This window comes from Amblyomma americanum, chromosome 7, assembly GCF_052857255.1.
Source record: "Amblyomma americanum isolate KBUSLIRL-KWMA chromosome 7, ASM5285725v1, whole genome shotgun sequence".
Classification (NCBI taxonomy): Eukaryota; Metazoa; Arthropoda; class Arachnida; order Ixodida; family Ixodidae; genus Amblyomma; species Amblyomma americanum.
In genome coordinates, this window is record NC_135503.1 from 36,106,068 (window position 1) to 36,121,985 (window position 15,918).

At 45.1% G+C, this 15,918-nt stretch overlaps 1 protein-coding gene across 3 annotated transcripts in view; it reads left to right on the forward strand.

Annotated features, from left to right (window-relative positions):
- The window catches only part of woc (zinc finger protein without children), a 51,547-nt gene that overhangs the window by 19,129 nt on the left and 16,500 nt on the right, over positions 1-15,918 (forward strand). For all 3 annotated transcript variants that reach the window (XM_077631830.1, XM_077631831.1, XM_077631832.1), the window contains 4 exons: positions 2,769-3,005; positions 7,747-8,041; positions 9,456-9,640; positions 13,601-13,922. In XM_077631830.1, coding sequence (XP_077487956.1) covers positions 2,769-3,005; positions 7,747-8,041; positions 9,456-9,640; positions 13,601-13,922 — 1,039 coding nt within the window. The remainder of the gene's footprint in view (positions 1-2,768; positions 3,006-7,746; positions 8,042-9,455; positions 9,641-13,600; positions 13,923-15,918) is intronic.

Sequence of the window (15,918 nt, forward strand, 5' to 3'; positions counted from 1 at the left end):
CATAAGTGTTGACTTCCGTAACAGTTTGGGTGTAGGTTAACCATGAGTATAAGTTGACATGTGGGTGGGCACATGGAGACAAAAAGAATTCTTGAATGCTGGCTGACCAAATTCTTAAAACGGATAGAAGGGAATTTCAAAGTGGCATTTTATTGAGACGAGCACATGGTTCTCACTTCCAGCTCCCTTCGAAGTGCGGGGAGCAATTTTAAGAAATTGACAATGGCTGAACTGTGGCTGGTGTCGGAATGAAGAGTTCTAAGGGGAATTCAGCTGAAAAGTTGTGCTTGGTCATCACTTGTGTGTGGAATGAAAATGTGTTGGTCAGGATTGTGTTAATTATACTTGTCCTAGGTTGTAAGTTGACCCTTAAATTTTGGATAGCCTATCAGAGAAGATCAGGTTGACCTGTTTTGAGTAAATAAAGTATTCTTGATCTTGAACTGTTTTTCTTTTGAGTGCGTACATCCTTGGTCAGTGCATTTGTTGGGTTTCTTTAGGTGCTGTAAGGCAGGCTGCATTCCGACAAATTGATCTCGCTTTTTACTCCATTATTCACATTGGCCTGGGCTCTTTTCTTTTGTTTTTTCATACTGTATATACTCGTGTAATGGCTGCACCCCTAACTTGGGAGACGAAATTTCACAGAAAAAAAAAAAAAATTCTTTTGCAGTCAAGCGCGAGTTTCATGTGCCAGCACAAGTTAAGCTTCACGAGTCGCTACTAGATGGCGTTAGCTGCTTTTCAACTCCTAACATCATCAGTACTCTGAGAGCACATGGTGGTGCGTTCCAGATTACATCTTTGCAATCGTTTGCTCTGGAGCCATTTTCTCTGCGTGGTGCTGCAGAGTGTGATCGCAACCTATGTTTACAGCTTGGCGATGATGGGCAAGGATTTGGTTTTGTACACTGCGGTTTTCAAGCTGAAAGTTGTCGGTTACCCTGAAGAACACGGCAAGTGGGCGGCTGGATGCAAGTTCGATTTGAATGAGAAGTGTGTGCATCAGTAGTGCAACCAGAAAGAACAGCTCTCTGGAACTAACCGAACCAGAGAAGCATTCTGTGGGAAACAGCGGAGGTTTCCAGAGCTTGAAAAGGAACTTGTGGATTACATCACTAGTATAAAAAAACAAGAACGGCTATGCTGTGTCTACGGAGATGATCCGCGTGAAAGCTGATATAATCACTTGCTGCATGAGCATTCCTCTTCAGATTTTTTAATCAAGCAGGGGATGGCTTCAATGGTTTATAAACCGTTGCAAGCTCTCCGTTTGGTGCAGAACGACATGCCATAGGCTTCACAGCGAGGATGAGAACGAGTTCTTGAACTTTCACCGCAGCATGAACAGTCATTGACAGGAGCTCTGCAATGACCTGTCCCAAATAGGGAACGTGAACCAGATGCCTATCTGGTTTGGTGCACCACAAAATACCACAGTGCACTTCAAAGGTGCAAAAAGCATCTCTGTGCGTACGACAGGTGCAGAGTGGCAGAGGTGTACTTCGCATCACTGCCGATGGCAGAAAGCTGTCACCATATGTGGTCTTCAGAAGGAAGGCACTATGACGAAATTGTCGTTCGGGTCTACAAGAAAGGTTGTATGTGCAATGAACTCGTTTTGAATTGGGTAAAAATTGTGCGGGCGAACCGACCAGGCGGCCTGCTGCTACAGAGGGCTTTGTTTACCCTCGACACTTTTCGAGGTAATCTTAACAGACCGTGTGAAGGCCCCAAATGGAGGAATGCTGCAGCCACTTGATGTCTATATGAATCGGGCATTTAAAGCCAAATTTCGACGTTGATGCTTGGACTGGATGGCGGTGGACATTGATGAGGAGACTCCAATGGGACAATGTCGCTGGAGGGCATTGCTGCCAGAAGTTTGTTTGTGGATTTTGAGCGCATGGCATTTAGTGTCATGTGACACCATTATGAAAAGTTTCGAAGTGATGGGAGTATCAAACCAGACGATACCACCAACCAGAGATGCCTCTGGGAAGGCACCCATGAGACGACGGGCTGAGTGAAATTTTTACATATACTGAAATCCCCACTGGGAATATTAAAAATGCAGGGTGGGATACATATAAGTAAACACAATGTAATAACTCAGCGACGAGGAGTATGCATCAATAAAGTGTGTAGTCATTCGGCAGTGTTTTCATTCTTTAGAACGGTCACAGCAGCAGCATGAGGTTTCTGCGCATAGCTATAGGCTTGACCTATGTAGAAGCTGCGCCCCGTCAAAATCGCAGGAACGAAGTGCAGCCCTTACACGAGTATATACGGTACTTTGCATAAACCATCTTCTGTCTTCCAAGGACTCCCGGTGTGTATTTGTACCATGAAACTTATGCATTGATGAAGTATGGACAACGTTTTGCACTCGGACATTCATTTCTTCTACCTGCATGAAAACCAGTACTTGTTAATGTTGTAAGAAGGAAAGAGCTTTGTGTTCTAACTGACAAGCAGTGGGCTATAAGGACATTCTTCTCATTTGGATCACAGTAGAAATATGTTGTACTGTTCTTAAAGACAGGATGGCTAAGATTTTTTTTCTCATGTTTTTAGAGAGTGAAAGCCAAACTTATGAATTTCAGTGGTTCATTTTGAAGAGCAACTTGAGCTCCTCCAAACACGATTGTGTATACTGGAAGGCAGCCTACCGTAGTATATAAACCCTCATCACTTCCGTACCTTTTTCTTCTTTTCTTTACAATAAATGGTCAAGTCACTGTGCTTTAATGGTGGCCATTTTGCAGGTGGACTTCAACGAAGGATCCCACCGCCTGTGCAGCGATAACTGTGTGTCGAAGTTCCGTTATGTGAACAAAATTAAGATGGTAGTTTGCGAAAACTGCCACAAGCTCTTTGACAACACAGATGGCAAGTCTCATTCCCTGTACTATGACAACGCCTGCCAGCAGTTCTGCAGCAAGGCCTGTGTGAACCTGTTTGTGCTGTCTCATAGGAAGATTGTGCCCTGTTCGTGGTGCAAGGTGAGTCTGAGAGCTGTGTCTGTACCTCTTTGTAGTACTTCGCCTTGGCATGTGTAGTAGACTGGCACTGGCTGCCAATCTGCAAACAAGGCCCTGTTTTTTGTCGGGGTCTGGGTATTGTCTGTCATGTGTCTTCGCTTCACTGCTGCTTTCCGCTGTGCTGTTTCATGCGTGCATGGCCTCTATTCATGATTTCCACGAACTCTATGCCGTGCGGAACTAGCGGTGGCGCGGTCTAGTCGATGAAGATTCGGTGCACGCAGAACCACGCTGTTTGCTCCATTGCTTAAGGAGGGAAGCTGGTCTTGGAAAAAAAATTTTTATTAATGAAGTCACAATTATGAAATCTTCAGGGAACATGTATTTTTGTGTGCTGATTCCAAATATGGAATTTAATTTAATGTACAACAAGTCCTTGTGGACTTGATGGAATATGTAATGTAACTTTTTGTAAAGAGCTTCAACGAAATTTTGCTGCAGGGAACTTGCTAGAATGTATGCCATCCGCTTGTCTTGACAAGCTATGCAATAAGGGTAAAACAATTATCCTTCCTATCACAGAAGTTGAGCTACAGGGTGTTGAACTTCGTACTTCACAAACGGGAAGAAAATTTAGTCTTTCTATTTCTGAAGTGACAACTTCAAAATTCTGTAACTGACTTCTATGACAGGCTGGATGATAATTTTAGCTTTATTGCATAGCTTAATGTCAAGAGAAACAATGGCATGCATTCTAGCAAGTTCCCCTGCAGCAGGATTTCTTGAAAGCTCTCCACAAAAAGTTGCACAAACATATTGCATGAGTGCTCAAGAAATTGTTGCACATGAAATTAAATTCCATATTTGAAATCAGCACACAAAATACATGTTCCCCGAAGATTTCATAATTGTGACTTCATTAATAAAAATTTTTTCTGAAACCCTCTTCCCCCCTTAAGTGGTTCGCTGGTATGCTCAGATGTCAGCACAGTTTTGCTGTAAAATATATCTTACGAGGGCTGTTAGCTTGGATGTTTTGTAGCGATAGCTACATTACGGTAGCATTTCGAGCCTTCAGTGTTGCGGGAGCCAGCACCATGTGGCTGCGCCGTCACGCTGTCACGGGGTTGGTCACGTGGTGCAGAGCAGCTGCCGGCGGCTGATCATGTAGTTCATCACGTGGTTTGTCACGTGACCAGCCACGTGGTGCGGAGCAGCTGCTGCTACTGGCGGCACGGCACGCCGGCGAATCCGAGCTGCAACAGCTGTGCGCATGCGCCGTGTCAAGGAGGGCGAAGATGAAGAAGGAACGCCCAGCGAAACGGAGCGGTGAAAGGCTGACTTTGCAGTTCAGCTGAGGCAAGTTCCACCCGGCCTCAGATAACCAGATAGAAAAGGCGCTAAGTGCCATTGCACGTTTTCTGGCACCAGCAGTGCACAAAAACATGAGATTAGATGGGTTCCACGGAGTAGCTGCATGTCTGCGATGCCATGACAGTGTAGTTTTTATTGGCACCGAGCCTGTATTTTTAAAAAGTTTATTTACCCAATCTAGGAGGGCTTAAGTAAATACAGTAAAACAGTAAAACCTCATTGATATGTTCCCAGTTCGTACGCTCAAAATTGCAGACATTAAAAAATGTCCTATAGAGTTACGCTATATTTCTCCCAGTTCATATGTTCCCGGATAACATGATTTCCCTGCTACTAGGTTTAAAATTTCAACAAATTGTGGCCTTATAATATGTTTATTGACCAAGCGAGCATGTACAAACATACAAGTGGGCTGAATGTGAAGGCACGCGACATGAAGAGTTGAAATGCAGCGCCAGTCACCCACTGTAGTGGCTCCTCTGCAGTGCTTGGGTGCAGTGAGGCGAAACACCACCACCACAAACATCATCACCAGCAGCAGAACGGCATGCTAGCAGTTGAGAGAGTCGTTTTTGGGGGGACGTGACATGAAAAGGAGAAACACTGAGGTTTCTTCGCGGTGCATAAGGGCAAGAGGGCGAAGCATCTATGAACTACAGTAATATGCTTACGTACAAGCGGGCCGTGTGTGAGGAACGCAGCTTGAAAAAAAAGAAACATTGCGACGTTCAGCCGCTGCAGTGGCTTCCCCACATCACTTAGGTGTGAAGGGGCAAAGCATCTCTAAACTGAAGTAGAATAGCTTTTGTTTACTTTTGTCACTGCTATTCTCGCCGGATGCGTTACAAAGTTTGTTCCGCACTTAGAAGGGCGGACTAAGAATGTGGACTAAATTCTGCGAGCACTAAAAAAGGATCTGTTCAGGTTTGTGCCAAGAAACGCTAGTCTTTTATGAGTGAAATTGTCAATAATTATCATTCGTATCTCATTCAACAGTTAATTTTTCAAAAATGAGGCGTTTTGGATCATATGTTTTTCCCAGGTAAAGTTTTTTCCTGCAATTTCTTTAAAAAACGCATCTATGATATTTTACTGTAGGAGGTGCTACTTGTTTAACAAACATCACTGAGCACAGATGACTTAATGGTACATTTTAAGTGCGGAGTTTTGTACATGACTTTTTTTTTTAAGGGCAGGCCTTATTGTAGTATTCATGTATGCTGATATGGTTTCTTTTTATTCCACAGAGAGTGGAGGATGATATAATGGTTGAGTCAAAATCCAGCTCATATTATTCTTCACTTCAAAACAGCGTGTCAAAAAATGCGACATCATTCTCCCCGCTTTCCACCTGTAAAATGATTATATGATTAGAAATTTAAACTCAAGTGTTTCAGGTTGCACGTGGGTGATAAATTTTTTGTACGCAATAAAAAAAGTTAAAGGGGCTCAGTTTTATCAGTTAAACCTCAAGCAACGTGCCGCATGTTTTCTAAGCTTGTTTTCTGCACAAGCAGCGTCATAATCACTGTATCTTACCTTGCCTGTAGTGCTAAATGCAAACAGTTCAGCTTCTAGGATTGAAATTGGCCTTTTGTACAATGTCATTGAGTTTAAATTTTCTCCAAATCGTGCTTCGACCATCTCCTGCTCTACTGTCATGCTGGCCATTTTTAAATGTGGGACAGTGACTTGTTCCTTACCTTGCGTTTATTTTTTGCTGCCCTCGAGAAACGAGGTTGTTTGGCTTGCACAAGGCTGTCAACATCCACGAACATTTGCGAGGCTTTTCTGAAATTTCAACATAAGTGCGATTAAAACTAGGCTAGCTTCAGAAGGAGTCCTCTGTAGCACCAAGCGTGTTCTATTACTTGAGGTACCTACTCTAGGGCCATGAAAATTGCCCATAGCAATATAGGCAGCGGAGTAGGTCTTGTGAAATTTTTTCTATTCCTGGCCGTTTAAAAATACATTTTTTTAATTTGCCAGCACTGACATTACATTATAAAGTGCTAGTCATACCTGTAGCTGAATTCGCTGGGCCCGAACATAATGTGCAAAGCAGCTTTCACTGCATGTATGGAAAAAAATAAACTCAAACTACTCCCTCGCATCTTTCTGCTAAGATATCGCTCAAGGAAAACAATTTAGCATAATAAGGTCACCAAGTGCTGGCCATTTTTATTGCTGTGTTGTCTAGGTTTATTCAGATGAAAAAGTTGATTTTGGTTGCGCCAGAAAACGGATGCCCGAATGTGCACACTGGGTGTTGTCCTCTGTGATGACTTCATTGTTGACCGCGGTTACTGGTCAGCATTCAATATATTTGAGCTGCTGCATATTAGTGTGAGTTTTTATTGTTACCCTTTAACAAGCCTAGCAGTTTTACAGTAAGCACTGTTTCAAACAATGAGCGGCTTTTACATGATCAGCTCCGTATGGACTCGAGCCCTAGGCTGACCTTGATTCTAAGGTGACACACTGAAGTTAAAGGTTAGAGGAAAAAAAAACCTTTCCTCGAATGTAAGCACCCCCCCCCCCCCCCCCCTCCCTCCGAAAAAATTAATTTGGGAGCGTCAAAAGCTACAAAGCACAATGGGATTTATTTGCCATGAACCTGCCCTGGTTCGCATGACATGAGCGGAGGTAGGCTCGCATGCAAAAAGCTGGTCACACTGCCACTACGACGATGAACATGCTATTTATTCACTCCAAAGTCCAGCCGAGCTTGGAGGTTTGATGGCCGTTTTGCTGCAAGCACTACTTTCCTTTCAAAGGCAGCGCTGTAAGGGCACAGACTGCATGATGCAGTGATGGTGGTGCTTTGTGGGTAGAAAACATGCGCAAATGTTGAACGTGCTCATGATTCCCATAGACAGCATACAGTAGTAAACATGGTCAAAATGGTGGTTTGTCACCATGGTTCTGATTGATTGCCATTTATTCAGTTTCGATGAGTCGTCGTTGTGTTTTACGGATTTTTTATGAATCCTCGAATCTAAGCGAACATAAGATTTTCATATCTCTTGTTAGAAAAACTGTCGGCCCAGATTCGATTACACACAGTATCACGTCAGAAGTGATGTCTTTTATGTGAAGGAACTAGTACACCCCTGGCACAGACCCCTAAATGAAGCACTACTTCAGACATGCAGCTTTGCTTAATGTGAGTTCTTTCTTGAAAAGAGATCTGATCATTTTTGACTGCCAGCTTTTCTCCATTTTAGAGGTGAGATTTGTGTACAGTCAAGGGTTGTTATTCAGAACAATGTTGTGCTTTGAAAAATGATGCAGGTGCATGTGAAATCTGTCACATGGCATGTGCTATGGACCGATCGTCCTGACCTCTGTGTGCTCTGACAAGTTTGTTTTTGTCATTGTCTTGCAGGTGAAGAAGTACAACTTCGACATGATTGAGCAAGTGGAGCTGAATGCCGCCAGCCACCTCTTTTGCTCTCTCAACTGCCTGAACTTGTTTCGGGTGAACCAGAATGCAGCATCATCGCGCGTTATTCGTTGCGACAACTGTTCCAAGATGCTGCCTGCTCAATACCACCTGACCATGAGCGACGCTACGATACGCAATTTCTGCTGCTACAAGTGTGTCATCACATTCCAGAACCAGTTCAAAAACTTGCCGCTTCTCACCACTTCATCACCCACTGTCGCTCAGGCTACAATCGGTGAGTTCAAAATTCTTGCTGCTGGGGTTTTGTTGTGCGCTTGTTATAATGCAGCATGGAAGGTCAAAAATCGTCGCAAGTTGACGAATGCTGTGTGGTTTTTCCGTGTGTTGTGTTTAATTTTAGCTTGGCTTTTCCTGTTTAAGCATAGGCCTTGCTTGTCATGGAATTTTACGTGACGTGCAGGTGATGGCAAGCTAGTGCACCTAGTGAAAATGGTTAGTGTAAAATAAGCGCGAAACCTGAGAGAGCCCGTCAGAAATTGCTAACAAAATTATTGTGTTTACCAGGACTGAAAAGAATGGGAGGCATAACTGGTCATTTGAAGTGTTGTAGTACTCGATGAATCTAGCCAAGCACATCTTTTCTTTGCACATGGGCCACTTCTCAGCATCGGCGGTGCTAAGGGAATTTTAGCACCAATATTTATTTATTTAATTAATATAGTTCTTATGTATGAAATAAAGTAATAAATGCTGTTTATTATTATATTGTAACAAATAATGTTAGAATAATATTAATATGCTGTGAGGATATTACATTCACCCACTGTTTGTTCCCTTTGGAACAATGGTGGCCTATGAACAAAAATCTTCTGTTGTATGCAAATGGACTGTAGCTATATATCTCCAGCTATAGCTCTGTTCCTTAAACAGGCCTGCTCTGGTATCATGTCTGACTAGCAATACATGTTTGCATGGTGTATGATGCTACCCACAACTTGGCCAGAATTGCCTTTGATCCTGTAAATAGTCCAGCTACACATATAGATTGACCCCCATCCATTTTTATGCTTATTTTTGCAGGAAAGGTTGATTTTCATGTGGCAGTCTGAGGCAGTTGTGCTTTTTTTTTTTTTTGTGCACTCCATGACCCATGTGGGCTGCTGTGGTGTGAAAGAAAAAAAAAAAGATGTCTCTTGACTGCTTGTAAAAGACATGAGAATGTAAAACAGTAAGGTGGTATGAACATTGAAAACTGGTGCAGCTTTCACCAACAAGGCTGCCATACATCACTTGGAAACATCGTTATTGGGGCCTCGAGATGAGTGTGCAGTCATTTTTGTTTTTTGTGGCGTTATGACGATGTTTTGATATCTCATTATTGAATTAACTCACATTTTTTACGCTTTCATTGCCCGGTGAACGTTTTTACTGACTGCACAAGATCCAGCAAATCATTTTTTTTTTTCCCACAGGTAGGAGTGAGGAAAAATGGTTCAACTTGATTCAAAGGCTTGTTAGAAATGCAGTAGGTTTAACACATAGCAAGGAAAGTGAATTTTCAAGTAAAGCTTGAATTAACATGTATAAAGTTATCAGAGTACAAATGATTTTCAGCCAGCTACAGTTAGTGTAGCAGCCTGTTGACTTGTTGTACCGCGAAGTGACGCAAGGCGTTCGTGTCCTTACAGCGAAGAGCCAAACTGCGGGTGGGGCGAGCAGCACTCCAGTCATCTCCAACATCCGCTCCCTGGCGCCACTGTTGAAGCCAGGTGGCCAGCCGGTCATCCCCACGTCCATGCAGTCGGCCTCTGAAATGAATAGCACTGTTGTGGCTACTGTCCGGCCTCCACCCGCTCTCACGGCGATGCCAAAAGTGAGGGATGGGCGACTGTTACACTTTGCTGCCTCTGCACATGCTGGTCATGGCGACTTCCTTCAAGGAAAAAGAGAGAGAGAGAGCTATTGCAGCGCTGGCATGTTAACAGTACCACATGGGGTCTTATCGATTGTCCACTCATGGATAATTGAACGGCTTTTGTTGATATTGCCTGTGAGCTGCTAAATCCAAGAGGCCCATTGGCTCTCCTAATTGGTGGTGTCAGGATGCATTTAAACACAGGCCAGTTCTTCATTATTTTTTACATGGTACTGTGCAGCGTTGCCAATGCACATTAATGACAGTAATCCCCCCACAGTTGCATGGAAAGCTTGAAAGTTTGAAAGTTGCTGCTGCACTCGAAAAGGCGCACTTGCTGCTTTCGCTAGTACAGTTGAACCTCTATGTAACGAACCTCTATGTAACGAATTCCTGGATTTTACGAAATTTTTCAATTCCCCAGCACATCCCCCATTGAAGCCCATGTATAGGCGACCTCCATGTAACGAACTCGTTGCGGCAGTTGACCTTGATGTAACGAATCCGTGGCTCTGATCATCGAGCTGTATCTTGTAATGTTTTGCCCGAAATTTGACCGGGCAGTGCGCAACTTTAATGAATATTGTTTAAGTAAGTTTTTATATTAAAAGGTAAAGTAGACCGCGAGCAGAACGCTTGCAATCGCAGCAAACAAGCAGACCTCAGTGATGATGATGATGTTGAGCACCGCTATCGCCGCTCCGTGGCAAGCGTAGCAACTTTTAAGCTTTCATTTTGTAGCTTGACACTAGGTGGCACTACTATGACAAATTTTTCGTGGTGTTGCGGCGCAGTTATGGTAAGCCTTCTTCGTCAGCGTGTTGACGTGTGTGTGTTGGTGTGTGTTTACGGTGTCGGTTCGTTACGATGAGTTCTGCTGTGAGGAAACGCAAAGTTTTGTTGCTTGAAGATAAGCTCTCGATTTTGAATGCGGTTACCGCCGGCGAAAAAAAGAAGGATGTCGCTGCCCGCTTCAATATACCAGCCAGCTCCCTGTCAACCATTCTTGCTGCAGAACAAAGCATCCGCAGTGCGATGGAGTCGGGCACAAGCGCCCAGAAGAAAAGACTGAAGACGTCGACGTATGCTGATGTGGACAACGCCGTGTTTGCATGGTTTTTGGACAGACGAGCACAAAACGTGCCCGTAAGTGGCGCGATTTTGCAGCAGAAAGCCATAGATTTTGCTTGTATCCTGGGCCACGACGACTTCAAAACGAGTAACAGCTGGCTACAAGGATTTAAAAGCCGGCACGGTGTCGTCGGAAAAGTGGTATCTGGCGAGTCTGCCTCCGCAGACAGCGATGCTGCTGCCTCGTGGGTGGCCAAGAAGCTTCCCGGCATTTTCAGCCACTATGAAGCTGCCGACATTTATAATGCTGATGAGACGGCCCTGTTTTTTTAAATGTTACCGAGCCGCACGTTCTCACTGAAAGGAGAAGACTGCCGCGGTGGAAAGCAAATTAAACTCCGCGTGACGGTTTTGCTTTGCGCCAACACTGATGCCAGCGACAAGCGAATCCTGTTTGTTATTTTCCGCAATGCCCGATCCGGATGTTTTAAAGGAACAGGGCGGATGCCAGTAAAATATGTGGCAAACTCCAAAGCTTGGATGTCGCGGGCAATTTTTTACGACTGGCTGAAGGAGCTCAACCAAGATGTCAAGCGACAAGTTCGCAGCATTTGTTTGCTGCTTGACAACTGCTCCGCGCACCATGTGGAAGGCCTACAGCTTTCTAAGGTCGAGCTGCAGCATTTGCCACCTAACTGCACTTCTCTGGTACAGCCCTTAGACAAATGGGTTATTAACAGCTTTAAATGCTGTTACCGGCGTCGATTGATACAGAAGATGCTCCTGGACATCCGCCTTGAATGGCCAACAAAAGTGGATATCTACCAAGCAATCGAAATGCTTGCTGCGTCGTGGCAAGAGGTCGGATCACAAGTGATCACCAATTGCTTCGCCAAGGCTCAGGTAAATAAGGCCATTCAAGCTACAGTCACTGAAGACGAACCTTCAAGCCCACCCGAGGTCGCAGAAGCGTGGGATGAACTACGCATGAACGGTGGGGTGCCCGACGGTGTCGAGCTGTGCAACTTTTTGTTCGTGGACAACGGCGCCGTGGCTACGGAAGAGATGACTGATGCGGCACTTGTCGAAACCGTTAAAGATAGCCTTGAAGGTGACAATTCGTCAGAGCCTGATACGTTTTGTGCTGTTCCCACCGCGAGGGAACTGATGGACGCGGTGGACGTTCTGCGCCATTTCGTCGGCTCGCAGGACGATGAAGCAGCCATGGATGCCTTAGTTTCCTTGGAGCGCCGAGTAGTGGCTTCGATCGGGCAAAAACAGCAAGCGAAAATTACGCAGTTTTTCTCTATTAAATAAATTCTTTGAATGGCGAGTTCACTTGAATTGATATCTGTCGAATTTTTATTTCGTTTTGGCATAATCCTTACCAGTCTTAACCCAAAACTGCATGTAACGAAAACCTGGATATAACGAAAAATTGCGAACTTTTTTCAATTTCGTTATATCCAGGTTTGACTGTACCTCATGCACACTCCTTTTGGCGACATCAAACTTGGCCTGTGCCTCTTAGTTTTACGGCACGTGTGTGTGTGATGATGGCCTGATTAAACACTGCAGAGAGCTGTGGCCACTGTTGCAGGAGGCATGACTCGCTGCTCAGCTCAGTAACTGGGAGAAGTTTCGTTTTTTCAGCGAGGTCAGCAGTGTGGTGGCATGATGGGGCTCCTTGACATCTGCCTTAACTGATAATCTTTTGTATGGCTGTCTTGAAAAAGTAGGGGCAGTAACAGTGGTAGCAGCTTCCATAATTTGCAAGGGCTTGAAGGCAGCCAAAACTCGGGGCTTTCTACAGTAGTGTCGTTGCCGTTATTCTCTCCTTTGCCCTTTTGCATTCATACGAAATAAGATTGTACTGTACAATGCTCATGGAATGTTTTACACATCTGCTTATTGTACGTGTCTATGTTTTTGAATTGGTAGGTGAATATCATGTGCTGCAGTAGTCCAGGGTTGTGTCCCACAGTTTAAACCAAATGGCAGTTGTCATCATTGTTCACCAAAAAGCCCATGGCTATGTACCTTTTGTAGAAAACATGGTGCCTTCCGTCATTGCCAGCCATGCATTTGGCTAAGCTTGTAAGTTAGGTTAAACCCCCAGGAGGGATAATGCACTTCACTTGTGTTTGGGGCCTCCAACCGGCAGTCTAAGTTAAAATAGACTCACTGATTTTCTCCACTTTATGACATGCATAGGCTATCTTGTCTGGTTTTGTGACCTGCTGAGAAGGCAGAAGCACTGGCTTACTAAAGATGGTGCTAGGTCAGTATGGTAGCCACCTGTGGTCAGGAAGAGATTGCAACAGCGCCATTTGTAGTTTTTGATTCTTTGCAGTCATTGCGCTTGTGACGATGCCATGCATGATGCTAGAATGACTGTGCATATGTTACAAGAGTTCCCCAGGTTTCGCGTTGTCGTCGGTGTCGTCTGCATGGCCCCCAACATAGAAGGACTTAGAGTAGAAAAAAAAAATATTGCCCCGTGGTTTCCACTCTCCAGCAGAGACCACCTTGGGCTACTGAATCAACCAGAGGCCCTAACTCAGGCAGTGAATGTAGAGTGTACTTCCCTGCTGCCACAAATCCACCCATTCTTGAATATTCAAAGGCTACTGTGGCTATCTGTATACATTCAACCCTCATTGCAACTCTTGTAACATAAGCACAGTCATTTTAGCATCATGCATGGCATCATCACTGTGTTATCATTCTGCAAACCAGTTAGCTTTGATCACTTGTGCCTGAACAGTAAACATACTATATTTATTTAATATTAATATTTAGTATTTAGTATTATTTTTTTTTTGTATTTTTATCTTGTGCAAGCAGGTTGTGAGTGCCCCGGCCCTGACACAGTCAAATAGTGTCTCAGATGTGGCGCCAAAAGTAGTGGCACAGGCACCGAGCATCGCTGCTTCAGCAGCAGCGCCAACGCTGACCGTGACTGTGCCAGCGCCCGCCACCCTGGGAACGACTGTGTTGAAGGACATTGCCTCAGCGGCGCCGGCAGCTGGCCAGGCTGAGCGAGAAGTGATTGTCCAGCTTCCGTTCCCCAAGCTGCTTCGCAATAAGTCGGTGCTCTGCCGGCCACAGATGGTGTCCAAGGCAGCATTCTGCCGGCCCGTGGCCTGCCACAAGGAGATGCAGACTGGTGAGCACTACACATTTGTTTGCGCATACAAGGTGACTCTCTCTGTGGTGTCAGCTAACACATTCACTGTGTCATTGGCCACCGGTGGGTCACGTCACGTATTCATGCGGTGCGGCCATGAATCCAGTAAAAGATTGTTAATTCGAACTTACGGTTAATTCGAACTGACGCCCGGGTTCCGGCAGAGCTCTGTGTATTTCAGTGGGGGAAAACTGCCGATAATTCGAACAAGTCAGCATCCGCTACGGTTAATTCGAACTAGGAGCCACTGGCTGACACCGCTCCTTGTAGATAGAAGTTGAGCCATAGCGAGTAAAACACTCCAAATTTACCAGAGATGTGAAACAATGGAAAAGAAAAAAAGCCGAGTGCACGAGGCTCCTGGAGCCTGTGTTCCGGTGCATGCTGTAGCAGGTTTTCGCTGCCGGAGCACTCGCCCACGCCGCTGATGCTTCGGCGCGAGCTGTTCGAGGTTTTTGTTGTGCCGCGGTTGCCGAGTTGCGATCACGTGGTGTGAACAACGTAGTATGGCGGTTCGGGCGATGACTACTTTTTGTTGGTGCCGCGAGCGCAAGCTACATGGACAGCAGCTTGGAGACATTGGAGCCCTTGAGTGACGCCAATATAATTGAGGGTGCATGCTCCCAGCAGACGTCGCAGGGCTCACGCGCAATGAGAACAGCCGACAGTGATGAGTCCGACGGCTGCGATGAGACTATGCCACCTCCAAGTGCACATGAAGTAGCGTTGGCGCTCGATGTTGCAGGATGCCACTTCTCTGTCAATGAGAACTCTGACGTTGCACAGGAGCTTTGGGCAAGCTGCAGATGATGCTGATGGAGTCTCGGCAGAAGAAACACAAGCAAATGCACTTCGCCAATTACTTCTAATTTTGACAACCCTTCCCCGTAAATAAACATGCTTTGGAGCATAAATAGCGTCATATATTCCAGCACTAAAGCTCGCTGCTCACACGAGTGCATTTTAGTACTACTTGTTTCTGGTGCGTAACTGGCTGATCAGTTTATTTCATTTGCCATTAGGACCGGATGAATTTAATTCTCAGAATATGCCTGCCACAAACGTGTAGTAGCGCCTATCTCGCGATAACGAGTCTAGATGTGACTGCTTCGGGTTCCGCCCGCGTGGCGGGCCACTATAGCCGCTTATTCTAGTGCCCATTCGATAATTCGAACTTCGCGTAATTCTAACAATTTTCCGGTCCCTTTAGAGTTTGAATTAACGAGCTTTTACTGTCCGAAGTCATGCAATCAAGCCATGGGACAGCTCAGATTTTTCAAAAAGCCTGTGAAAAGCACATGTGGCAAGTTTTATTGCAGTCTGTTGGCGGTTCCAAGAAGTCTGCTTCACCAGTAGCACACTGGCGTGTAATTCGCACCCGAGAAAATTTAAGAGTGGCCAGAAATAAAGGCTGCGAAAATCACTAGCTCGGTAAGTCACCAAATTAGGTAATTTAGCGAAAACCGCTAAATCGGTGTAATGTAGTTGCGATTAACCGCAGCGGTGGCCAAGTGGTTGAGCATCCGCCTCACATGCGGGAGGTGCGATGTTCGATCCCCAGTGCCGCCGGGTACCCACCGGTGATACAATGGGTACAAGCTTTTCCCTGGCCTGGTGCTCGGCTAGTAAGGGGTGAAATGCTTGGGAAATGGGTCTTCAACCCCACCTTGAGAAATGGAAAATAAAATTACCTTGTGCCATGGCGCTCTTTGGACATAGAAGCTCTTGCGCCATAAAAATCTGTCATCATCATCATGTAGTCGCGATTATGAAATCTTCAAGGAACATGTACTTTTGTGTGCTGATTCCAAGCTAAACCTGGATGTAACAAACCTCTATATAGCGAATTCCTCCTATTACAAAGTTTCTCAATTCCACAATGCCACCTTCATTTTTTAGTGCCTGTACAGTCGCTGACTGGTTTTTTGGATTTGGCAGGATCTAAAGACTGGTCTGAACAATCAGCAGCCCAAAA